Raw genomic sequence first — 26,048 nt, forward strand, 5'->3', positions numbered from 1 at the left:
AAAAAAAAAAAAAGACGAGAAGACCAGCTTCACTGTGTGTCCTTTACAACTCCCTTTAGAGGTACAGTCACTGTCCTTGAGGTCACAACACCAAATCTCGTGGTGTCCAAGAGAAAAGTCTCTTTGAGCGCTGCTCTGTGCAGCTCAGGAAGGCCGAGGATTTTTTAATTTGAATGCCCAGGAGATTGCAGGGTTTCACAGATAAAGGGATATCAGTTCATCAGGGTCTCTTTCCCTCATTGAATGGCACAGGTGAAGAAAGGAGTTGACACCGACAAACCCCGGTCTTTGTTTACTTACTCATCAAAGCTGCAGAATCAATCTGGATCGATCTGGATCAACTGTCTGTTTCCAGGTTAGCTTCTGCTCCAGCAGCTTAAGTGCCCAGTGTCTTCTTTCATGCTGCTGTTTTCTCATTATTTTGGTTTCAAAATAATGATCCAAGGGTTTTATGTTCAAATTTGTTTACACAGGTTATGAGTAGCTCTAGATGTAAAGAGCATGTGTAAATAGGAAAACTTGCTGCTTAAGTCAGGATAGAAGAATAAAGAAATCAGTTTTTCCTAGCTGTGTTTTTCCTGATTTATTGTAAAGTAACACTGGTGGGTGAACAAAGAAATCAAGGCATGGAGCACCTCATGTATTACTTCATGGTCAACTATTTTTTTCTGACAAAAGTTGAAAATCCAGAATTTCATAATAAGACTGAAAGTTGACCTGCTACATGTCCATGTTCACCGAATACCTGAATATCCAGGCTTGTCTGTATGTAAGTGCAAGAAAATGACTGAGCAGTGGTAACACTGGAGACTGATGATGTAATAATAGCTTAATCACTGGAGATGCAGGCGGGCAAATATTTACAAATGAAATCTTGTATTCCGCTGACTTTTAGCACGCAATTAGATAATATTTTTTCTTCAAATATGCACATAAAACTCTTGTATCATGTTTGAGCTTTTTACAAAGCCCTGATAAGTCATGATAGAAAAACACTTTTGTGGGGCAGACGCTGGCCTGACAGAGGGGGTGAGCTCTCTATAGCCAGAGGTGCTCTGCATCCCCATCTGCTCGCTCATGGTTGGATACGATTGCTCGAGAGAAAAGATGGCGAAGCAAACTGTCCAGCCGGTCGCTCTCCTCTTTTCTGTGCAGCAGGTTCTCTGTTGGAAGTAATGAGTCGCGTCGGCAGCTTTAGGCTCTCAGCGTTGCAACGCAGGAGAGAAATGATGTAGTGAAGGGAAAAGAAGAAGATGGAGAGAGGCAGGAAGAGAAAGACAGAGGGTAGTGTGTGTTCATGTGATCGCAGACAGTTTTTAGGCTCTGCTCCAGGCAGTTTCTCCATCTATCCGTTCCCGCTTCCTCCATCTGTCTCCCTCTCGCTTGTTGCTCACGGGATGAACAGGATATGAAGAAGTGACGGCTGCGTGGATTTGATGCTTCCGAAGACCTTGATGCCTTTATGTTTAGTCTGAAACTGAGTTTTCGTTCAGTCCATCCATCACAGCCACCTGCTGCCACTGGGTCTCCTTTTGATGATCCACTCTCCTCCAGGATTGCTGTTGTACAAATCCAGAAGGTGTGTGTCTGGATCTAGGCAGTGCTCACCTGCAGAAATAACACACAAAAAGTCAACTTCAAGACATATCAATTAATTTATGGATCAAACAATTATGGCAAGGATCATTACACAAACGTTCAATCCATATTGATTTTGTTTTTCCTTTAATAAAAAAGGAACAGAGCTTGAAATATGAACATGTTTATATCATCTCTGTGGTTTCTACCCATTTTTCTGTCAGCTGATTATGAATGTGCTGACCGTTAATTAATGCTAATCCTTGTGCTTGTATTAAAGCATAAAGTTGAGAGTTTTTCGACCACAAAAGTAGTGCAGATTAAAAAAGTTTCGGTTGTACTGTGTCAGCTCTCATGTGAGCGCGCAGACATGTGTGTAATAAGCATTTGTCTGCTCTGATAACTGCAGATGCACTGCTCGTGTCTCTTTGGCGCTTGTACACTTCATTACGTAAGACCTTGCTACACTCGTGGGCTCAGTGAGCAGAAAGACACGCAAATGTCAGCGCTGCACCGGTCGGAGAACACTTTCACTCACCGATATTCCCGCCCACTTCATACAGGGCGCAGTCCGAATACGCCACCGAGCCGTTCCTGTTGAGAGACATGCACACGACACCATGCATCAGGGTCTGTTTTTCTTTTTAATTAATCACATGTATGAGCAGACAGATTTGTGCAACACAGCTGGATGCATTAAAAACATTGTGATGTCATACCTTCGCATTTTGTCCTTTCCATTGTCAGGGCTTCTGAGGAACTGGCGGTAAAACTGGGCGAGAAGGTCGGAGGCTCTTGAATTTAAGTTAAGCTGATAATCCATCGTGCTGCTTTCCAGATCTCCGACCTGGATTTTCACTGTACGATGTGGCTGCAGGTCACAAAAAGAGCACAATTTATTCTTCCTGTTTGGTCATCATCTGGAATAACTTTGAATATCAAACGCATCGATACTTATATAATATAAAGTCTCACAGTTCTTGTATTTGAAATCAATTTCTCAGTAGCTGAACACTTATGCCTTTCTTTCTACAAAGGGAATTTAGGGAACTGCTAAAACAGTTCACCGTAGAAGTTCCCACAAACGTGGTGCACTTGTTCATCCAAAAACCGGCTTATGTCAGAAATCTGTCCTGCTCCACCACCAGCTGAAGCCTACTGTGTTGTCTTTAAAAAAAAAACAACCCCCCCTGAACATCCAGTTTCTCATCAGTCTGACAGAAATGTATTTTTAAGTAAATGACTGAAGTTTGGGCACCTGTAGTAACTGTTTGTTAACTATACTAAACTTGGTGTATACACATAATGAAATTTCAGTGAACTGAAAGTTTCTAATGCTCATAAATCAGATGGTCCTTTGGGCCTGGCGTGCAGCGTTTCTAGTGAAAGAAGCAGTGCAGCGCTGTGACACCAGCTCACCTCTGAGTTTTTCTCCGGTTTTTCCCTGCTGTCCGTGTGAATCTTTCTCAGCAGGTTCTTGAAGCGACGATCGTATAACTGGTAACGCCGGTTACTGTTCTCGTTCAGCCTACGCACCTGGCTCATGAGGAAATTAGGGATCTGGAGAGAGGAGCAACATGACACAATGTTTGTGACGAGTACATTTCTCTTGCTAAGAAATGTTCACACACTGTTTGGCAGGAAAAAAAACAAAAACAAAAACACAGCCTCACTCTGGAATTTTCTATAGTGACCTTGTCAAACCAATTAAACTTGTGAAGTAAATACAGCAGGAGTTGGCAACCTATCCCTACAAAAATATCTGCGTGGAGCTTCAAAACACATTTGGGACTTATAAAGGAACATGACACAGTGTATTAGGTACAAATGAGCCTAAAAGGTGCAAATAACTAAAATATTTTACCACATGACTACTCTGCAGGGGGTGAAAATACAAAACACAATCATTTCCTTGAGAAGTTGAGGAAAAATAGCTCTACTACTTAAATCACGTGCAACAACAATAAATCAAAAATTTAAATGTTTATGGAGATTGACAAAAGGAGCTGCATGTGGTTTCGGAGCTGCAGGTTCAGATCTCTGTCCTACCATCCAGAGCAGGTCCTGGTACCGGATGAGGAGCCTCATAACATCTGCCGCCTTCTCCGCCTGTCCTTTCTCTCCACCCTCAGTTAGTCTGCTTGGGACGGCCTTGTGCAGGAACAGGTTGGGAGCCATGATGGTTGCGACGGCCCACAGGTTCATCCTGTTCTTCTTTTCCTTGGAGACCACCTTACTGAGGAACTCCAGCAGAGCCTAAAGCAAACACGGATGCAGATACAGGTTTTCTTTGTTAAAGCTTGGAGCTTTAATACACTGATCTGTTGCTGAATGTCTTTCAACAAGAAAAGAGAGCACTTAGATGCAGGACAAAATACGATGAAGTGAATGATTACAGTGAATGAATCATCTGCAACACCTCTGCTGAGAAGTATGCTAATGCACAGAAAGTTTCAGCTGTTACCGCTGGAGTCAAAGTAATTAGTTCAGGTGGGTTTTATGCTTCTGGTCGCTATAAATGGAGATGACTGCATACTTGTGTTTAGTGAAAATGAGTCATCGTTAATGCAAGCGGTTATATAACAGAGCAGAGTGTTTAAAATGTGGAATAGGCGCAGAGTAATACAGTAATGTGTTATGAAACAGTGCTTTTGGTCAAGTGTCATCCTGGATACATCTGTGGAAAATCTAAGTAGAGTCTGTAGAGTGTGACATCAAACGTGGCAGAGCCTGTTGTTCACAAGTACAGTTTTAACACGTGGGGTCATTCACAAATTCTGTAACATTCCTGTAGTGTTTTACACTTCAAACTTGGCTCTGAAACTTGGAGATTTTCTTCATGTGCATGTGTATTCTGACCTTTTAAGTGAAAGGAACAATATAACACTACAAAAATACTAGAAATCTGACATTAAATTAACATTAAAACATTAATACAATGCACAAAATGGTTTAGTATCATCTTGGTAATAAAAAAAAAGGCTTTTCCCGAGATAGAGAGAATCAGATGTGAAGATGTTCTTCCATGCTTTCACACATTCTAGCCTTTGAACTCAATGCTAATAATAAGCCAGTGTTCTTCCTGATGTTCTTCCAAAGCACATCTTACATGAGCTCTGACTCAGAGGTTTAACTGAACTTGTTGGATATCAAGATATCAGACAGCGTTCACTTACAAAGTGTTCCTGAGCCCACGCACCGACTTCCAGGACAGACTTGTGTCTGTTTTTAATACAGTACTGCATGAAGATTACAGCATTTTATTTTCTTTAACGCAAGCCACTGAATCTCTAAATGCTTTGATGAAATTATGTATTGTAGATGATGAAATGCCAAATTTTATTTTGAGAAACATTCATCTCAAGGATGAACCGACATTTTCTGTTTAATATATAGTACTAAAAGATTAAATCATTGTTGCTGTTATTTTATTTACATGTTATGCAGCATTACAACTTTTTTGGAAATGCTGCTGCAAGTATTAAAAAATGTGACTAAAGCATTAAAAGTATGTGAGTCCTTTAGCACAAAATAATATACAGTATTAATATTTATGCAGTGAAAAGAACTTTTTTCATTTTTAAGTAAAGACAAAGTTTGACTTTGACTTAACATGTATCAAATTCAAAATGATCAGTTTTAGCTGTGGTCCTAAACGAAATCATAACAAGTTAAAGTGAGTAAATATAGTCAATAAAAAGCACAAAGGTGGTATGTGAAAAGAAAAGTCATATTCCATTATCAGACAAGCCCACAATAAGGAGCTGCACGGATTACTGCCAGAACAAAAAGGCTTTACTGCGTGTGAGAGCACGACTCACTGTTTGTGTCTGTGTGGTGTTGTCTTTACCTTTAGTGTGTTTCTGTTGGGCTCGGGCAGCAGCAGGATGAGCAGGTTCAGCATGTGGAGTTTCTGTTTCAGCTCTGTGATTTCTAAAAGAAGAAACAAGTAGGTAAGACACACACACACAGGCACGTGCACACACACACACACACACACACACATAATTCATTTCCTCTGTTTGACAAAGAATAATGGTATGTCTAAGGATTAATGACAGTGTGACAGGTGGCCATTAGGTTTGTTAGCTTATGTCTCTGCGGTCACACATCATTCATCATCGCAACGATCCTCCTCGCAAGCTACACACCAGCTAGATTATATTAATATCAATCTGTATTTTTATTAAAGTGAAACTAATGTAAATGCACTGATCTACAGTAAAGCTGTGTTACTGCACATGTATTTGTGGCAGTGCAGGGATACTTCTTAAAATGGTATCAACTTGTTCATCTTAATTTTAATTTCTCAGCCAGAGTAGAATAGATAAGGGTCACACGGCGCTGCCGTCGAGGTGAAGAGACTTAGATAATTATGATGTGAATCCTGCTGAGCTGTCTGCGAAAGTGGGCAGCAGATTAGTGCGAAGAGAAGGGGAAGAAGAGCTGATGCTCTGTACAGTAATTTGATACAACCTGGCAACAATGAATGAATGATCCAAAGTTATACTCGGGTTTCTACTTTAGCGGTGAAATGCTGATTGACTGTATGGCTGCACTGTAAATATAAAACCTTTAAGGATTAATACGAACATCAGACACAGGCCTCGTTTAATCCAAATTACTTAGTTATACGATAATGTGCTACAACACTGTGCCACAAATATAACACAAATACAAAAGATGTTTTATCCAGCAAGAGCTGTCACGTAATCTTGACTGACCCCTGACGGCGCTAAAGTTGTTGAGGTACTCCGCAGTGAGCAGAGGAGCGGGCAGCTCCCGGATGAACTTCTTGAGCAGTGCAGCGGCGTCGTTCGGACTCACTTCATCCCATCTGACATGCCGTGAGTAGAAGTTGGCCTCCAAGTTCTGCTGCAGCAGCTGCAGACAAACAAGGTTTCAGAGCTACGTGACATAAACGTTCATTCAAACTATCGACCGGGCACAGTTAATGTCGAGGATCAGTCATCATTTAAAAATTTCAGCATAACTCAGTGTTGACATTTTGAAAGCACATTGACCTGTATGCATTTAAAACCTTTATAGTAATAAATTATGTATTCATGATGATGGACCTCAGCACAAAGGTATTAAAGGTGTTTCATGTACTTTCACATACTAAGTTCATCTGTAAATGTGCAGATTTAACTGACAACAGTCTTTATTTGTGCCTTATGTAAGGCTGCAAACATTTTTCTATTATTAGCTCTAATTGTGTTTGAAAAGTCATGCAGAAAATATGTTACAGGACCAACTGGATGACTATATTTGGAGTAAGATATTTTCTTTGAACTAAAATCCATTTATAGTTAAACTGTTAAACTTTCATAGAATACTGTTTGTGCTAATTTTGTTCATCTTAATCTGTGTTCCCTGTCTCTGTCTTCATGTTTCACTAAGTTACTTGTCTTTTGGTTACTTCCTGTTCTACTCTGAAGGTTTTCTCATGTCTTGTTGTAGTTTCACATTCTGTTTGAGTTCCTATCCCTCCCTTATGACTGTCTGCCTTGCCCTCATTAGTTTCACCTGTTTAATCGTTCCCACCTGTGCCTTGTTTCCAGTCATCAAGTATATATTCCTCTCTTCATCTTAGTCAGATGGTCTTTGTTCCTTTACTTTTTGCATTTTGGATTCATGTGTTAGTATTTCAATTTTCCTTAGCAGAAATCAAAACACTAAATGCCAGTGGATGTCAGTGGTTCGCACTGTGTAAGCATTAAATGCATGAATACATTTTAACTGTTTGGTTTGCTGTCAAAACCATAAACTCAATAAAGACCAATCCAGTTACATCTCTCTGTGTAATCGCTGTTATCAATCTAAGAATCCAATCATCTGTTTTGGCTGTTTTTCCTTCCTTAGAGCTAACTGGCACCCTCTAGTGGCTGCTGATATTTAATTGCTTCACCGTCACCTGAGTGTGTAAGGAATTAAATACATTATCGTGAGCGCTGCTTTGCACCAGCAGCTGCAAAAGCAGTATCGATTTTGTCTCATTGGCCCCTTGTTTTTCTAAATGCCAGCTGTAGTTAAAGTCAGCAAAAGCCATTTGATTTTCCTCCCTATTGATCTGGAATTTCTGACATTTTACAGTGTCAATATTTTGGCTGGTTTGAAATATTTTTTTGCTTTAAACATCCAGTTATTTATTACAGTAATGAGGTGTGTAGACCCTGCTCTTGTACCTTGATTCTGGACTGAGATCCTGGAACACGCAGGATCCCCTCCGAATCGATTCCCTTCTTCTCCAGAAATGACAACAACTGCAGAGAGAGAGAGAGAAAGACGTCAGCAGAGTTGAGCATCGGTAGATAAGAATCTCTCGATCACCTCTGCTGGTTATACTCAGTAACTGCTGCTACAAACAGGGTGTGGTCAAAGTGTTTCAGACGCAGAGGACACAGGGCCTGTTTTCTGATTTTGATTTGAAGACGTTTGTGAAGTTTGTGTGATCAACAATTTGAATCATAAACATCATATAGAGAACACAATATGCACAAACAGTATGTATGTTGTTCAGGACACATGACACAGATATTTTTCAGAGTTCTTACTTCCTGCAGCAAGAGCGGAATCGAAGTGCTGGGCTTCAGTTTCTGATCGTTCTCCAGCAGCGTGGCCAGCGGGACTCCAAAGAGCGGGCTCTCTGTGAAAGACCAAAGAGTCAGTCATGCCTGCCCTCATATAAACATCTGGCCTGAACAGAATACGGGGCAAAGTCTCAATGTTTTGTGTGAGACAGGTCAGGGATTTTGCTATACTGTTGCTAACCCACATTTTTGAAGGTTATTTATGACTGATTGTTACTAAAGAATATGTAACCAAAGGTTTAGTCTAGTTTTTCGTGCTATTCTGTGTGGAGAATACACATGTAAAAAAGATTCTGAATATACTCAACTCATCAGTACACCGAACATGACCACTGTTAAACCAGTTAACTATCAGCTAAACAACAGGAATAGTTGGCGGAAGTGAAAAAGCTGTCAGGTTTATATAGATGGCCAAATCTAAACACACACCATACAGTTAAAATCATTAATTTCTCTCCAGTGTGTTTATTTTTAAAGCTACTACCCTCCCAGTATGCCTCACACATTTCTATGTGTGCTTTTCCTGTAATGACCTGATGGTGAATGAAGTCACACCTGGGTTTTTCCTCTTGCCAGTTTTGTGCCTTTTGACCTCCAGCTCTAGGAGGTCGCACAGCGCTGTCATGTCGATGAGAGCCAACTGACGCACCTTCTTCATGTCAGCGTGGGAGAGATCTTGAATACGAGTCATTCCTAGACGGCACTTGGGGCAGATGACCCGCTGGGGAGGTGATAGTGAAAGGAGAGGAAAAGCAGAAGGGGGGCAGAGTGCAGTTGAAAGTTAGAAAGTGGAGGTGAAGAGGGAGAGAAAATGTACAAAGGGGGGAAAAAAGAATGAAAGAAAAGTGGAAGAATAAAAAGAACAAGCACGCCATGCAAATTAATTTCTGTAAATGATACAGTAATTATAATGTACTTTACATAAGTTTATCTCTATGTGGTGTGTTAGTACATGTAACCTCACCAATTAAAACCACTAATTCTGCCCTTTTTCTGAGCAAACTTATTCAGCCTGAAATAGAAAAATAAAGCTGCCGGACTCTGTGACACAACAACTCTCCTTTTGTTTCCGGCTAATTCCATCATTCCTTATCTCCTTAACCCTGTTATCTAAGCAACAGCAGAGCACTGATTGTTGCAAATGGCTTATAATAATATTTGTGTGTGTGTGTGTGTGTATGTGTGTGTGTGTGGTTTTACATGAAAGACTTAATCCAATCAGCAACTGAAATGTACACTGGTTTCTGTTAGTGTGGCCCTCACCCCTTGATTTTGTCCTATATAGTTGTAATTAGGGCAGCACGGTGGCACGGTGGTTAGCACTGTTGCCGCACAGCAAGAAGGTCCTGAGTTCAATTCCACCATCAGGCCGGGGTCTTTCTGTGTGGAGTTGCATGTTCTCCCGTGTTTGCGTGGGTTCTCTCCGGTACTCCGGCTTCCTCCCACCGTCCAAAGACATGCAGCTTGTGGGGATAGGTTAATTGGATAATCCAAATTGCCACTAGGTGTAAATGTGCGAGTCAATGTGAGTGCGAATGGTTGTCTGTCCCTGTGTGTTAGCCCTGCGACAGACTGGCGACCTGTCCAGGGCGTACCCCGCCTCTCGCCCTATGACAGCTGGGATAGGCTCCAGCGCCCCCCGCGACCCTGAAAAGGATAAGCGGAAGCGAATGGATGGATGGATAGTTGTAATTACTGTTTTTTTCTAATAAAAGCCTGCCGGCTGGTAATGCTGTTGAATATTTGAGGTCTCAAGATGTTGTAAGACTTAAAGCTTTGTGCAAAACATGCTGTCACATTAAAAAAATAAGTGTTCTTGTCAGTTATCTTCATGAAGGTTTGAGTGAAACAAGCCGCTCATCAGCCCTGTGACAGTAAGTTCTTTTACAGCTGAGCTTAAATCAAATTAAACTGCCCACTTGATGCACAAACCACACTGTTACTAGCACTCTCTTATTCTTTTGAAATCTTTTCTGTCAACAGATTTTCTTAGCAAAAGAAATAAATGTACAAGTAAATATATTTCATCACCAGACCATTTATAAAGCACAAAGCAACATATTTAAGGCCCCGAAGTCTTCCCGAAAGCTGCCGCTGTCCTAAAAAAAGAGTGAGAGGTGAAAACTGTTTGGGTGCTTACGGGCAGGGTGCCGTCCTCCTTCCTGCGCTGGCTGTTATTCTGTGGCAGTTTGGCTTGTTTGATGAGGATGACGGCCTGTTCACAGTAAGCCACATCAGTGATGAAGTATTCATCTTTGGGAGTACCTCGCTGATGCTCTGGAGTCACAGCTGAGCAGAAAACATTTCCATAAACAAACACCGGCCTATTACTTCAATCAGGCAAGACTACTGTAGAAATGTCACAAAACAAACACAAAACAAACCACCACAAGAAAATGTGAATGTATAATATGAAGAAAAGAAAGATAATGACAAAAATGTACAGGAACCCCTGATATGAGGAAATGTTCTGTGTACATACTTTGTGTCTTATCTGCTAAATCAGGGAAACAAATCATTGCATAAGCACATAAAAACAAGAATACTGACGTCACGACACCTTTAACTGTGCCAAAAGTTCATCTGTAAGATAAGTATGCTATTGTGCTAATCATGACTGTTCCTCGCTATCAGATGTCTGCAAGTGTTCAATACTTTTTTAAAAATGAGAAATGAGATTGTCAAGTTGGCAAAAACAAATACACACAGGCAGCATTAAGCAGAGGCCAGTAGTTATCCAGGGATTAATATGAACCAATGAGAAAACCGATGACGCAGCCGTGGCCTGAGCTACCTTCATCAGGCCCTCAGAAATCCAGAGCTCACCTGATTTCATCATCTACTGCAGTTAAGCATGTGAGTCATTACCAAAATGACACAATACGGATGAAAAATCCAAACAAAGGGTTGGTTCGAGTCAGGTACTCAAAGAAAAGTTTGATTAAATTATTTTACTGAAATGACTTCAGCCAGCATTTTAGAATAGACTAAAGAGTGCCTCCAGCACTTTGTTATTTTTTTTACAGTAAGATGAGCAGCTCTTACCTGATAAAGGTGACTTGGCTACCGATGCCATGCTGTTTTGGGCTGGGTCTTCACTATGCTGAGACTCGGACACGAGGGTCTGTTGAGGAAGATCACGGACATGTTAGTTTCCACAATAAGTCACACTCATAAATATCAGTTTTATGTGTGTTCTCTACCCTTGGGAATGAAGTGTGTGTTTAATTGTGTCCACTAAGTGAAGGGACATGGTCTGTGCAGGGTGTTTCCTTTGATAAAGCACTGATAAGGATCAGAAGAACAGTGTCTCTGTTCCCCTCTAAGGCTGTCTCTGAGGACAAAGCATGGCCTTTACATGTGATTTGCCTTCATTGTGACAGATCAGTCTTTCTTCATCAAAGAAGACAGCATAATACGCTGGAACAATAGAAGACCCTGAATGTGTCACGACAGTTACCTGGGAACTGAGTCTCTTACATTTTACTGTATAATCTAACGCACGAGAAACAGATATTCTGCGCTTGCTGTAACCTTCACACAGTTTCTGCAGCAGTGCTGAAACTGGAAACCCGGGAAACCAGTTTATGTGCGTGTATCAAGAAAAGCTGCATACAAATTACCTGCTTTTCTTTAATTAGTGGCCGATATTCTATGATGTAAAACAATCATTACGGCACAATTTCTTTTTATCAGATACAGTCAAGGGTTCAGTATTTGAGCATCCTGACCTGTGAGCTGAATATGTCGCGAACGTCACGCGGTGGCGGTTTGTTCCGTTTGCGGAGCGTGTAGGTCTCTATTCGACGCTTAACGGCTTCGGCCTGCGTCTTGGTCAGAGTGGACAGCAGGGCCGTTTTGTCTATTGTCTCAGTGTCCTCGCTGATGAGGGTTGACAAGCCAGCATCGGCCAACCACTGCTCCTCCTGCTCTCCTTCTGAAACACATAAATACAACACTGGGATGTAAAAACACCAACAACGACATGATGTGGATAAAATGCATTTAAACATGCAGAATGACTCAACCCTATTAACTCTGAAGCAGTTTTGTGTATTTTAAATAATACTAAATTACTACAACTAACTATGTAGCTTTACTAGAACACTATGTGGTACTATTTGCTTAAAAATGTAAAGTAACATGTAAATTGGTTCTAGATAGGGATCATATTAGAAGGCCAACTTTAAACAGTTCACTCAGTTGACTGCTGTCTAAATGATCTATAATAACTACACTTGAAGTATATACAACTTTGGGTGGTGCACAGGCTTTGTTAAGTTTAAAACAATTGCTCTTTAACACTACAGTAGTTAGTGAGTGTTCAGCCATAAGCAACATAAAACTGAAGAAACACTCACTCACTATTCATTAGTAACAAAATTAAAAGAGCAGCCCTGTTACAACGTGAGATGAAAAGGATCCACTGAATGGCAGAATTAACACAATCAGATCATCTGAATGGGCATAACAAAAAAGCACTCCTATTAAAAGTCAGTATTCATGAATGGCTATTTGGCTCCTGCATATAAAACAGTTTCTGCCACAGACTGTTTGATGGTGTTGTCATGGTGACAAGCGCTACTTTGCTGCATGAGAGAAACCTGATATGTTGCCATGGCTAATGCATCATTTCATGGAGACTCTTCACTAGCAGCTGCTTTAAGCACTAAATGTTTATAATGCTATCACATAAAATAAAGAGAGCATCTTTTTCAGCTCTTTCGTTACATTATTCCTCAATCAGTGCAGGATCTGCAGTATTTACCTTCGGAGTGTTTCGAATCTCTCCTGCTGCAGTCGTCTGCGTAGCCACTCCCCTGTTGGATGTTCTCAACCTCACTCCAGAACGAGTCCAGGCAGAGTTTATCAGGGCGCTGCTCCTGATCCTGAGAGGGCGGCGTGTCCGTGTGTTCGCTGTGAGAGAGTTCAGCGGCTGCCTGGTCCTGCGGGCTGGCCCAAGGCTCCACGCTCATCTCGGTGGGGCTGGGATCTCTGGTGCAGACATACACACACGTAAAGAAATCACACGCATGCATGCAAACAAATGGATAGAAACACAAAGGCACATACAAACGCAGGATGAATGGCAAAGACTGGGGTGGTGCAGGGAGGGTGAAACCTCCGGAAGAGCCCAGAGAGATGGAGAGACAAAAGGAGTGGGATGGAGGGAGGGCAGGAGTGTGGAGAGAGACGGCGCAAATGGACACAAAGGGGGGTCTCTATTGTTCTTGTGAAATGTGGCCTGGAGGCAAAGTACCCCACAAATCCACTAGATGTCACTGCAACAATGTGAAATCTGTTTTCCTCAGGGTTACGCCCTTGTGTTCACTGAAACACATCTGTGAATGTCACATACTAACAATGGAAGACAAAATATGCAGCTCTATAATGAATAAATCTGATCAGAGTCTCCTTTCTGTACACGTGCAAGGAAAAGCAGCCTGTATTTCCTGCGCAGAACTGAAAAACAGGGGTTTCTGCTCTGTGCCAACAATAGGACACACTCCGCTGGCAGATGCACTCGCACCCTCCAGTATTAAATGTGACCCTGTGATCTCAGACACAGGAAGTAGTCTGACTGCACACCAATGATTCAATCCATTGGTGTGCAGTCTGGTCACATTCTCCAAGTCACCAAATCTTAAAACTCATACCAAAGCATGCTGAGGAATTTCTGTGGAATGTCTGGTGGCTTATCATTAAGTAATATTTATCAGAAAATACTCGTCATACTTTCAGGTTTAATTCTGGTGAGCTTATCGAAATGTTCCTCACAGATGCCCACATCAGCCACCAGTCAACAAAACCAAGGTCTGGTTAGTTTTGTTCCATATCAGTGCTGTAGTGTTCCTAACCAGTTTCAGAGGAGGCGGGGCACGGGTGGTGGTGGCAGGGGTGTGAGTTTCAACAGATTTTCAATGATTGGTTCTTTTCTTGCAAAGTAACAGCACAGAGAAACAGAGACACAAAAGTTTATATCAGTTTTTTCTTCACTGATATTGCACTTTGCACTCCAAGATCCATCACCACTGAACATGAATGAATCAGTTACCAGATTATTAAGACAGATTTTTATTAACAATAGAAGCGTTCTACTGAATTAAAATAAAAATTATTTTTCGTAATTGTCAAATTATATTAAGTAACAGCTCCACAGAGATTTCTGAACCAAATGGCCTCTTGCCATTTGGTTTCTGATCTCGAAACTAGTGAGGCTACATTCCAACACACATACAGTAAACTAGGATACAGACTAGCTGACAGTACCTACCCTAATCCAATGAATTTCAATTGAAAATCTCAAATATTTCAGCAATTTTAGGAACATTTCCCAACAATGTTTCTTCCCACAATATATCACAACCACGAAGAATCCAGATCATGAATTATTTACAACAGACATTAAATTAATTGTGAAAAATGATGCATAGATCCACCTTCACAGATTGATAGTTGCAGTGATACTGGCAACAAGCCTTCAATAATGGGTTTGTCTGCTGATCAGAAAACAATGTAAAATACCACAAGGCATGCCAGAGACCAACTGTTTTATGCAGTTTGCAACTGCATGAGAAGCAGATGTCTGGCATATGTGCTAACTTTGACAGTTACATATTCCCGTCTCCTCTGATGACTAATTTTCAGTTGTTCTAGAGTTATATAATACACACCATCTTGGTAACACCTAACTCTACCAGCTCCACTCAGATTTAAATGAATAAATTAATAATTAAACATACTTTTTAACAGCTGATCAAAACTCTCCAGCCAATAGGAGTATAAATGTTAGTTTGACTATAAAGCAAATAATGATACATCCGTAAAATAAATAATCAGTAATGTAATAAAGGTTATTGTTCGTACAAAACCTGCTTCATTATATTATTCACATGCAGCTATGAAAACTGTCACATACGAACCTGGCAGTTCATATGTGACCCAGGTGAACTCATTTATATCTCACAAATGACTGTCTGTAAACTGTGACACAGTTAGCACATGTGATACATGTTGGGATAAAAATCCAAAGAGAGTCACCTTTTTAAAACCCTTCTGTAAGCACAGACTTCTCAACGAAAAGTAAATCTACCGTAATCTCAGAGAACCTTTTGTTCTTTTTACCACAGAACCTGTCATTTGCACTACTTCTCTTCAAGAACAGAAAGCCCTCCAAACCTTCACCAAAGCTCTTGTGAGCCAGCTCTGTGTCTAACTCTCACACACCTACCTGGCTTTCATCTTTCGAGAGGATGTCTTCACGCGCTTGCCCTTCCATTGAGTCTGTGGACGGAGCCTTAAGCGGCTCGGTGTGGAGCGTGAAAAATGCGTGTTGGGCATGCTGGACATGAGCCTGTTCACCACTACCTCGGCTCTACCTCCCATATCCACACTGCTAAAGAAATCCAGGAATTAGAGTCTTGCACAAAATCTAGCTTTATCCAGTCCTGGTTGGTGAACACCGTGTTAGAGCAAAGCAAATCTGTCTGCAGCTCTAGTTTCTTGTACGCTGACAGGAAGTGTCTTTAGTGTGGCTCAAGGCTGTGTGGCATGTTTCTAGGCTGGAGCTGGAATGCAAGAGGGAGTGACGACTTCCGTGAGCATCTAGACATCACTCACACCTGTCCCCTCCCACGTTACTCCGAGGTGACGCGCCCTGCCTTATACGCCTGACTGCCATCTTCTTCCCTGCTGCTTCAAACTGACATCTATGACCTGTCACATTTCGATACCTGGCTTAAAATGCTTAGCCTGAAACACAAAACATTCATTGTTTTAGGACAGTAGTAGTCTAAGTGGACAGAAACAATGAACCCTTGAGTAAAAGCTTACTTGTTTTATGTTGCATCACATGTTTATAGCACTTCAGACACTTTACTGACCTTTGAGCATAAGCCTGACAACATTTGTTAAGCTCATTAATCAAGGATTCTTAGATGGCCAGAAACTTTAATCCCCTCTTCATATTAATGTATGTGACCAGAAATAATTAAATCAAATGATTCTAAGGATGAGTTTTTCCCTTTTTTTTAAACCCTGAGCTGTAAAGTATTGACAGATTACACAGACTTGCGGTCAGACAGCTAATGATGCAGTAGGTTAAAACCAAATCATACCTTATATGTAGAAGAAAGACGCTTATTACACAATTGGAATTCGTTCAACTGCATACTTGGACACGAGTAAACATCAGAAAAAGAATGACTGTAATGTGACCAGAGGATATGATGTGTGTGCTGTATGTACGCACAACAGAGTAAAAGGAACATAAAGTGAAAGTCTCTCAAGTTTCTCAAGTGCAACAGGTCTGTCAACATTGCCTGTGAGTATGTAACCCCCAAAGGGCTCACTCAATCAGTGACTCATCCACACTCTCTCAATACTCTATTGTCATGCTGATGTCCTACATATCAGCTGGGGACATAAATAGACAAACACCTGGTAAATGAGAGGGAAGGGGCCTAAAACATTTTATATTGTCTGCTGATAGATTATATATTTGTCTGTAAAAGCTTGAAGAATCAACCTCATACATTAAGGCTGTCTTGCCTGCTGTGTTCTGAATTCATGCAAAAACTCATACAAACTGAAAATACTACAGGACTCAAGCTAAAAATACCTCTAACTCCCCTCAGAGGAGGGATTATAAAGAGGAATAAAAGCTAGCTTTGAATTTTTCTCCCACGCCGCCTCAAGAACCAGGAGGAAAAGAATCATTGTTTAATTTTAAATCAGGTAATAATACTCCTCAGCTTGCCAGCAAGCCACGTAGCTTGGCCACAAAACAAAGCACATGCTTCATACTAATGCTAAAAAAGGAATACTGAAAATGTCATGCAGATGTTATTGTTCTTTGTTGAATAGACCTCCTATTAAGACAGAGTATCAACAGGAAGCCATCCACTCTCAGAGAAGAATGGACAAAATGTGACCCTGTTGTCTACCGTCATGCTCAGCACGGTGGGAAACACAAAGTAACCCCAACAACAACTCTGGTGAAGGAATACTGCAATCCACTGAAAAAGAGCTCTGCGTAGTAACACAGTGTTGCTTCCTTATGGCTACTGAAAGCCTCTCAGAGTACAGAGAATGCAACAATTAGCTCACACAGCCTTGAGCAAATGCTTTTTTTCCTAAGTCATCCCGGCATGTAAGATCTGTGACATGGAAAATCACAAACGCATGTAGCAGATCTATAAAGCACCCAAATCTTACAAAAAAGCGCACCAGAATAGAGATTCACCTACCACCAAGGTGCACAGAGAAGAGCATAAAAAAACAAAAATTTATTTATTATTTGTCCAAATAATGAGTCCATCAATAAAGTTATGTGTTTTAACTTCTTCAAAAAAGGAAAAATAAAAAAAAGCAAAACAAGACTTTCAATCAAAGACACACAAAGAAAAGTGGCACCACATTTCAGCTGGCTTAGAGTTGAGCCGCCAGCCTCAGCAGACCCCGACAGCCTAATCCTACCTGGCCTTGTATCGTCCAATAACCCTGCCAGAGAACAGCAGCAGGGCCGCCGAGCCGCTTCTCCCCCATGGCATCCTGCTGTTGTCCCCCGAAACTGCTGCGAGCTGTAGGAAACAGCAGCTGCCTGCCCCTGGCAAGCTGTTTCCTTGTAATCTCCTCAATGCACAAACACATTAGAACAAGGACAGTCTGACTGTGCTGGCAGAAACGTCACTACTTTGCATCCTGAGGCAGGAAAGGAGGTCGCCGTGGGGGGCTCGCCAAGGCTAGAAGCTGACTGGCTGAATAGCTGACGGGGCTGGGACAGACAGCGGAGAGATACCATATGAATGGTTTTTAGGGACGGCGCTCAAGCTGGTGGGCTGAACGAATGGATGGAGCAGAGTAAGTAACATGTTTGTCTTAATGGCCCTATGGCTGGAATTAAGTTTTGGATTAACTTGTGCTGGACCTACATCATTTACTGGAACAAAGAAAAATGTGAAACATCCTTTATAATATTCACTTACTGATTTACTTAAACCCAAGCATAGGAATCTGCAAAACTGTGTCTTTAACTTGACCTTTGGCCCTGAGCATGAAAAACAATTAGACGCTCGTCATTAAATGGTGTACTCTGAGAAATGTAGAGACGGCTATGACATAACGTGGGACTCCTTTACACTTCAGTAATGTTAAACATAGAAGAATCTTCCAGAAAACTAACTTCCTGCATGTCTAACTAACATGCATGTCTTTGGACTTGCAATTGTTATGCTGTGAGTGGACAGTACTAACCACTACACCACTGTCTCATTCATCAACATTTAACCCACATAAAAGTGAGGTTTCTCCTGATAGGCGGTGTTTATTTTCTTTGGTCTTTTTTGGCTCAATTTAAATGTATTAAACTTGTTTGGTGCAGGAAATGTGCTACATGAAGAAATTTGTCTGGTCTTGTTTTTGGGTGAAAAGTATGATGAATCTGTGAAGAAAACACGTTTGAGCTGCCCTTTAAAAGGTCAAGGACACTTCTTCTTCTTTCTGCTGATGAATGGTGACTTTAAACCACTGGATATTTTGCCTTACATTGGATTATTTCAGATCAGGGCCAGTGTACAAAATATTACAAATGTTGGGTTTCCAATAATGGGTTAATGACACTCATTATAAAGGTCTTTTTCTTTACTATATGCAGACCGGTGTTGTCTGAAATATGCAGTCAACTCCAAAAGCCTGACTTGGGGAAAAATGTGTTTTCCATAGAACTGCAATGAACCTAAAAGAGTGCTGAAATCTCACAGCCTGTAGACACCTTAAAGACTGATCTTTGGACACCAACAAAAGGGGGAAGTTTAGCTCTAAGAATCTCATACAGTTCTTCTAGGAACATATATGAGCTTCTCAGTGGTGTAAAAATAGGTGCTCATTTAGATTTTTGTAAAAAGAAAGAGTGTATCATAACTGACACAATGAAAAAAAACCTCTATGTTTGTAAATCTTATTCAAGTCCCTCTACAAGAATGTTCACCCACTGAACGGCTTCCATGTCTACTCCAATAAACATGTCAAGTCACAGCAGTCACTCAACACACGGCGTCCTCCTGTTGACAGTTTACCTGGCGGGGCTGATACACGTTCTGTGTTACTGGCGTCTCAGCGCTTGGCAGTGGTCCCAGTGATTCTTGAAACTCAGTTTGTGTTTAACAAGACAAAAACAAATTGAAGGCCGCAGGGACACCTCTTCAGATTCTACCTTTCTCATCCGCTCTGTGCTGACACTAACACACTCACTATTTTACTTTGTTGTTTTTAATACACCAACCTGAAGTCTCTGAGGTCCCTCTTTCTGTATTTGATTTCCTAAACTATTTAAATTCAATTCAATAACAATATAACACTAAATCACAACAACAGTCATCTCAAGGCGCTTTATATTGTAAGGCAATAATAAAATTATGTAGACACTAAATTGCAAGTTAGAATCAGGCTGTCTTCTTTGACTTTGACTGCTGACTGAACTCAAGCCCCTTTCACACCTTATCTGCCAATCCTCCTTGGCTCAGAGATACGCCAGGAGGAAAAGGAGAGTAGAGAACGTGATGGCGTGTCTTCATGTGACCCCGCAGATGGCATGTGACAGCCAGCTCAGCCTCATGCCCTGCTCTCTTCTACTCTTGGCAAACAGACCACTGAGCCTTTGTGGAGCGGAGGGAAAGGGAGGAGTAAGACAGGGAAGTGAAGGAGAAAACAGGTGGGGAAGAAAAACATTCAAAGATAAAAGATGACAGATAAGGATAAAATGTGGTTATAGGGCAACACAGCCTCACAGATGTTTGTGAAACAGTGACTGTTTCCACAGATTTTTGTTTCTGGACAAAAGTTTTCTTTTGTTTTCATATCCAGAACACAAATTTTCATCAGACTGGTCTCATCAGTTAATATACAAGGGAAGAATTTGGACCATTTAAGAAGAATTTTCCCATTAAAATACATCGGTTTCAAAGTCCTGCGCAGTTTCTCTTAACGGAAACTGTCTCGCTAAGAGATTCTAAAAAATTAAAACTAAAATAGCCATGCAGCTCAGACTGAGGCAGACTCATCCACACCTCCAGATCCAAGCAAATGATGACACAGTGCGAGTGGCAACAGCTCATATTCACACACAGTCAAAAACCTGGCCATGTACCAGATGCATGCTCGCTTATTTACTGACACAGAAGCTCACAGAAACAAAGCGATGTGGTGAACTGCATCATCATAATCATGCAGCCCATGCTAGCATGTTTTTATTAGAACAGCCATAACCAGTATGATTCCACACAAACCAATGAGGCAAACATTTGGTGAACATGTACAAAACACTTTCTTGGATGGGGAAAGAAATGAGTCATGCACATGCTTTTTTCACTGTATACATACAGACGGGCAGAATTGAGCTGCAGCAATCGAATTCCACACTAGCTCGGCACACTAAGTCATCGGGGCCGTGTGGTTGACCTTCTGAAAGCACAGACAGGAAGTGAGTTGGGGAAAAGCTTTAATTATCTGCTCATATGAACATAGCGATGCATCACTCGGCGTCCCTGGGTGAAGCTCTGAGACTGAACCAAATGTAAAAACCTTAAAAGTCAGACTAAAACTGTACAGAGGCTCATGCACTACTTTGCTGTTCTATTTTGCTTCTTATGACATGGATGAAGTCAAAGTAGGTTACCTGAAACAGTTCAGCTTCAGTTAATTAGTAAAAGATTTCTAATTTGGTTTATTGAGGATTTTAGAAAGATTTATTTTAGGCGAGCTGGGTTTACATTGACTAACTATGGCGAGTTCTGCTGTGTTTACAACTTCAAGAGACTATGCTTGGCATGAAAGACACACGAGCCCGGTTGGTTCATAAGAAATAATAATCACCTTAAGTCTTATGATAACAGCTTGCATTCTTAGAAAAGATTCCTTCTTTCCCCACCCTACACAGAAGATCAGGCTCAAGGTATTTCATTGTTGACTTTCAGTTCTACTTCATAAATTGGCAGTGAAAGGGCAACAAAGCATACGATGATATTGTTTTCCTGAAACCCCACACTTACACGATCATAACCACAATAAATGATCAGGAACATGATCTGTAGCATGTAACCAGATCTCTCCTGATCAGGTTAAAAAAGAAAAAACAATTTCAGTGACTGCATCTCTTTCACTGAGCATTTTCACAAACACACACTGTCCTCTCTGGTGCTGGCAAAGGGCAACGAATGAAGCGAAGTTAAGTCTTAATATTTAACAACTCTTTGACATCGTTATATTCTCTCTATTGAAAACAGACAGACTGCTACATAGAACATAGATGTGTTCGCTGAGCAGAGCAGGGCTTAGGCTAATGGCAATGAAAGCTAGAATACGTTCTCCTCTGCCATATGGAGCTAAAGTGGATTACAAGACAGAGGTATTTTGCACTGACTCTTACCCTTTGGACCTGGAAGCAAACACTGATTGACCAAGCTCTTACAGGTATTATTCCTTACCAGTGCAGCAAAAATTGTTCCTGTTTACAGAGAACATTCATAGTGGCCACATCTTTTTATCCACGTGAATAGCAATGATAAAACCCAGGCTATTGAAGGGTCTACCACTACAGTACACAAAACTGTAGACACATCGGCAATGCCAGTCTAAAGCGATGGATTGAAAAGGGATTTTTTTCCCCTTAACTTAAAAACCAACAGCAAAAAAGCATTAATCCTGTTTTATTTTGGTTTGTTAATTTTAATATATTTTACTGTACTGATTTCAAATTAGTTTCTATATTCTTGTTTTGACATATTGTGTTCTACTTTACTGAGCTGTATTCTACTTATTTAAGGTATTTTGTGATAAGGAGTGCTTAACATAATTGCTAGCTGCTATGACAAAGGAATTCATGCCACAGGTAATTAACCAACTATGTCCTTTTTTTGAAGGGGGATAGACTATACATAACCCCCCCCCCCCCACCCACACACACACACACACACAACCCAAAAAAAAAAAAGAACTCGTTAGGCTTGTTATTAAATGGCCTCTCACTACAAACATTTATAATGCAGCTGCATTAGGTAAAGCCTAAGTAATAATGTGTCAAGCAATGAAAACACTGATCCACCCTTAATAACTAAATTAACACTGAAATCGATATTTAAAATGTAAACAAGTAACTTTTTTAAAATTGTTCTTGCTGGAACTGCTTATGTTATTTCCGTAAGCTCATGTTGTTGTGGTTTGTTGTGTCCTAAAGTAACGTAATGCTGTTTTAATTAAAATCCAGGAAGATAGGACAGGTTTATGGGACTACTAATCGGGCTCATAATAAATAAACAAATACTACTGAAGCACCAAGGATGTGTCTACATAGTTTATCTATAACTGAACACAGGACCTCCAGTTTTTAGATGAACCCTAAAATATCCTCCTCAACACATATCATTACCACAAACTCAGGGACCCAATATATTCCAATATTAGATTTTATAAACTGTCCAAAGACAGTATAGGCAGAAAACGCTTAAAACATGAGCAAAAACATACCGCTAGCATAACATGTAGCGATTAAAATTAGGGGAATCCATGCTTTGTATAGGCTCAGGCTCTCAGCTGCACGTGAGGCGGAAAACGCCCATAGTAACAGGTTCAGAGACCCTAGCAACCAGAAACCCTTTATAAGCGAATGAAATATAAAAATTGCACAAAGCTCTAGAAATATTTTTAATAAAGACAGCTTTTGTGTAGGATAAGACTTGTGTTTTAACCCCCCCTCCCCCCCTCACCAAAAAAATCACCGTGCTTACCAAACTAGAAAAAAAGGGGGTAGGTGGCTAAGTGGAAACAAAGCGTCGCGTGCGACAAATAAAACCGGTTTCCTTACCTGTGAAAATGCTGTCGACGCCCCCGGTGTCCGAAGGCTCGACCGAGCGTGGAAAGAATGTGTTTCCATGTAGTCCAGCAGCAGCAGTGAGTCTTTCTGTGAGTGATAATGACAACAGGCAGATGGGACGGGATGAGATGAGCGAGGCTATACTCTCCTCCGCTTTCAGTTCACGTTATCCTTCTCACCTTGCGGCTGACGTCACTCCGCCGGGCTCATCAGCAACGACCACATGACGTGCAGTTGTACCTCAATCTGCTCCCCTGGCGATTTTTAGTTTAAACCTCAAAACCTATCGTTAACATCAAAAACACCAGGGAAATGTGCAGTTTTTAGCAGTTTCTCAGCAAAAGGATGATAATTTATTTATCTATTTTTTTTTTGTGTGTAAAAGTAAGGACGAATATCAAGATAAGTTAGGGGAAGAACATTTATACATATAACTATTTGCGTACTTGACATATATAAAAAATATAAATTTATATTAAGAAAACAAATATTTTCTTTACTGATTGCTCACACGTGAGGAAACTTCAAGATTTTATATTGCTTAATAGACACATAATTTGGTAAGAGCCAAAATGGTCAGTAACACTGGCAACCGTGATAATAAAACAATGGTTATTTTTGCTATTTGTTGTAATTTACAACAATGAATGTTAGATTTCAGAGCTTTTCCCATCTTTTTATTTAACTCTCTCCAAATAATGAAGCTTATCAGATAAAGAACATATATGTTTTTATCTAAAGAGAAGTTAACCTTTTGCTCTTTCATCCCCTTTATTCATGTGGATTTTTACAATAGTGTAGTGTTTCTTTGTAAAACTGTATCATATTATAAAATAAATATATTGTTTCTGTCACCTTGATTCAACTTTTAATAAGCTCTGGAGGAGAGATTCTGCTGGTATCCGCCCAAATGACCTTAGCTATTAAAAGGAATATAGGGCTTTTATAGCTAAGGCACCATTTGTCTAACCTTTTATGATGCAGAAGTACATTTGGAGAGCAGCCTAACCTCTAATAGCTTATTAGTCTCTGGGGTAAAAAGCAACCCATAAAGATGACTATACTGGCCCCGCTGACTATGAAAAGTTGTGTGACTATATGCAAACTCTGATCAGATAAAGTATATCATATTTTCAGATTTACAAGAAATCCTTTTTACTTGTCAGTGTACTATACCCACGTGGTTATAGTACTCACAAAAAATAAGTCTCATAAGGTTGTAAACAGCTGAACTTCTGCAGCTGTCACAGTGAATAGCAGCATTGAATATAAAGAGCATGAGTCTGAATGAGTAAGCAACAAAGCAATGTTGAAATAAATCTCGCAAGCATCAGCTTACTGGAATTTTCAGCCCTCTTTCCCTGTTGAAGGCCATAAGATGCAGCTAAAAATATAAGCATTTCCGGTAAGTGATACTTATGCCACTAGTTTTTTGTCAGACTGCCATTTGCGAGGTCAATAACCAACCTTCATGCTCACATTAAACAATGAATCAGCTGTGTAAAACAGCACATTCACATCCAAAGTCCCATCTGTCTAAAACTTAGACCACTTCTTCCTGAGATACATTCACAGTTGTGTGAAATATGGGTTATTTTCAGCTTCAGCTGGTCAAGACTGTAATGTCTGAACACCTGCTGCGTGAACTGAGATGAAAATTTGTACAGGCATCCATGCTGCCCACAGGATGACTGGTTTATGAGCAAGCACCCATTGGACTAATGACATTTCCATCTTTCTCACCTGGGTTTTGGGTGCTAACTGATCCACTTTTGTTTATCTCAAAGCACCACTGTGACTAAGTCTATCCTTCATTCTGCCCTCTCACCGCAATGTTATGTGAAATAAATCACGCTTCATGCACACACTAAGGCACAAGGAATGACTTACTTGCAGATATCTCATTTCAAACATACTGTAAAGCCTGGTATGACTCATTCATTCCAACCCTGCAGCAGTCTGCTCACAGCCTTTAGGTGGAAAAGATCCATCCTCCTGGACAGATAAATTCCTTGTGACATCCTGTTATTGTTTTTTCTGACCTCTCTGCTTTCCTACAGACAGTCTGGATCATTGCAAGTCTCCCTCTCTTTGTTTTTCTGCTTGTGTGTGCGTGTATTTCAGATATACCGAGGAAAAAAAGCTGGCAGAGAGCGCCCCACAGCAATAGAGGGCACGGAGGGCCAGTAGAGCTGTCCGCTCTCTTCCTGCTATTGTTTCAAGGACCCAGATGAGACTATGCAAGGTTACGCCTCCTGGACATCAGCTTGCTAACCCTCCTGTTGGCACGCTCCCCCTACGGCTGCAGTGCGTTTCCATGGAGATTGAGAATATGCCTGCAGATGACTGCATCACCTGCTGAAAGGCAAATTGCAGACAGAAATAAATAATAATCTAATCTGAAATTTAAAATCTGCCCATTAAAAACACAGGAGAAAATATCAGTGGTAACTCAAAAAAAGAAATGTAGTTCCAAGATGGTGTGTTTCATTTATGTGATTTATTTGATAATACTGAGGGTTTTTGTTTGTTTCTGTGTTTGTTTTTAGCCCTGATAATCACATGGCTCTGGTAATTGTAGTTTCTTTCCATCTCCTCCTCCTTCTCCTCCTCTGTGTCCAAACTGAAATATCTCAGCATACAAATTGCATATAACTGCATATGGATTTCCTAAAAATGCATATAGGCATCCATGGTGCCCAGAGAATGGATCCTAAATATGTTACATTTTCTCATATCCATAACATTAAATATGTTTCAGGCCAATATGTCATGTATGAACTAAGATTAAATTAGCATTTGATCCATAGCAACACTTTGGTTTTTTGACTTTTCACTATCATTAATTAAAAATATGACATTTGTCAAAAATCTTTGCTCATAAATTACACAATCTCACCAGGTTCAGTGGTGCAACACATCAGGGAGCAAGTGTTGTCAGCATGGACTCAAAAAACATTATGGCCTATTATATATTTCAATTTAATTTAATTTGTATAGAGCCAAATCAC

General features: G+C 40.6%; 1 protein-coding gene across 5 annotated transcripts; it reads right to left on the reverse strand.

The window, feature by feature from the left end:
- LOC116320749 (rho GTPase-activating protein 40) lies at window positions 1-23,233 on the reverse strand. 5 transcript variants are annotated; one of them, XM_039612793.1, is made up of 16 exons: window positions 23,029-23,233; window positions 15,403-15,564; window positions 12,940-13,166; window positions 11,903-12,108; window positions 11,217-11,295; window positions 10,312-10,460; window positions 8,727-8,892; window positions 8,136-8,227; window positions 7,767-7,844; window positions 6,303-6,462; window positions 5,429-5,511; window positions 3,628-3,834; window positions 2,998-3,138; window positions 2,298-2,449; window positions 2,117-2,172; window positions 1-1,608 (listed from the first exon to the last, which is right to left on the reverse strand). In XM_039612793.1, the coding sequence occupies exons 2-16, from the start codon at window positions 15,555-15,557 to the stop codon at window positions 1,502-1,504; spliced, it is 2,058 nt and encodes a 685-aa protein (XP_039468727.1). In that variant the 5' UTR covers window positions 15,558-15,564; window positions 23,029-23,233; the 3' UTR covers window positions 1-1,501. The 5 variants fall into 5 exon arrangements, with proteins under 5 accessions (XP_039468727.1, XP_031596308.1, XP_039468728.1 ...); XM_031740448.2 differs by having other exon boundaries at window positions 15,403-15,567; XM_039612794.1 differs by lacking the exon at window positions 15,403-15,564.
- Window positions 23,234-26,048: the final 2,815 nt, after the last annotated feature.

Source organism: Oreochromis aureus, linkage group 5 (genome assembly GCF_013358895.1).
Source record: "Oreochromis aureus strain Israel breed Guangdong linkage group 5, ZZ_aureus, whole genome shotgun sequence".
NCBI classification, from domain to species: Eukaryota; Metazoa; Chordata; class Actinopteri; order Cichliformes; family Cichlidae; genus Oreochromis; species Oreochromis aureus.